The 1,133-nt window shown below is 35.7% G+C and overlaps 1 protein-coding gene across 1 annotated transcript in view; it reads right to left on the bottom strand.

Moving 5' to 3' along the window:
• LOC107088490 (protein-glutamine gamma-glutamyltransferase 2-like) overlaps positions 1-677 on the bottom strand; it is a 15,987-nt gene extending 15,310 nt beyond the window's left edge. The window contains exon 1 of the mRNA XM_015380697.1: positions 522-677. Within this exon, the coding sequence (XP_015236183.1) occupies positions 522-531 (10 nt within the window). The 5' untranslated portion in view covers positions 532-677. The remainder of the gene's footprint in view (positions 1-521) is intronic.
• Positions 678-1,133: the final 456 nt, after the last annotated feature.

Here is a 1,133-nt window from a genome sequence, read left to right as displayed (position 1 = left end):
GATAGATAGATAGATAGATAGATAGATAGATAGATAGATAGATAGATAGATAGATAGATAGATAGATAGATAGATAGATAGATAGATAGATATCAATCAAACTAATGTTTGATTGATTGATTGATTTATTGATTACTGATTATTGTTTGTGTTTTTATGTCTGTATCTCTCAGCTTGGAAAACTCTACAGACCAAATTGTTATTGACACCCTGGAACCAGCTTTCTCTGGATCAGATAAGCCACTGACTGAGCTTTAAAATCTAAAATGTAAGACCTTATTGATCACTGGCACTGCAGCATTTTATACAAACCCAATTTAAATTTATGACTGATTTCACTTTGGAAAAAGATAATCTTATCTGAATATATATATATTGTTAAAAGATATAAATACATCAAAAAAGACACAATTAAATAAAAACCCGCAACCAAACAAGACTAAAAATCGGAGCGTAAGTAACAGTCTAGCGCATCTCCTTCTAACAACCAGAAGTTAGAACCAACCAAAGCGTCTTCTTACCTTGCGTCATGACTGCTGCGGTGCTTTCAAACTTTAAAAGGCTTCGTTTGAATTGATATGTTCGGAGCAGAAGCGGTTCCTCTCTGCTGGTATCTCGGGTTTAGTTGGAGCCCTTCTTAAAGGCAGGGGGGTGTGACGCGGCCCACCTCCAAACGGATGGAGAGAGGAAACCCTGGGGGCGCGCGCCATGTACAGTAAGACCTGCACCAAACAGTGATCCAATCACTTCTACCGACATCCACCCAACACATTTTCTGTAGAAAAACACTCAGTTCAAAACACCCTATAAATAAAAAATCCCCACATTTTCCCTCAGGGTATATGCGTAAATCTAGGAGTAACCAGGAAAAGATGTTTATTTCTAAAAAGAAAAAAATGTCCGTCTTACATCTTTGACAATCTTACTCATTTATTAAATTTTAAGATTTTAACTTGCGCTTTAGGATTATAGGCCAACAGAAAGTAACACATACTCTAAATGTGAAATAGAAAAATAGATGTTTTACTACATTTCTTTATGATATAATCATAAATCTGAAAAGTGTGGCATGCACTTGTAATCTAACCTGGCATAAACCAGGTTGATGTGTGTAGTTCAATTTGAATTCTACA

Source organism: Cyprinodon variegatus, unplaced genomic scaffold (genome assembly GCF_000732505.1).
Source record: "Cyprinodon variegatus isolate N-32 unplaced genomic scaffold, C_variegatus-1.0 Scaffold219, whole genome shotgun sequence".
Classification (NCBI taxonomy): Eukaryota; Metazoa; Chordata; class Actinopteri; order Cyprinodontiformes; family Cyprinodontidae; genus Cyprinodon; species Cyprinodon variegatus.
The sequence above is the reverse complement of the archived record's forward strand: the minus strand, read 5'-3'. Positions and strand labels throughout refer to the sequence as shown.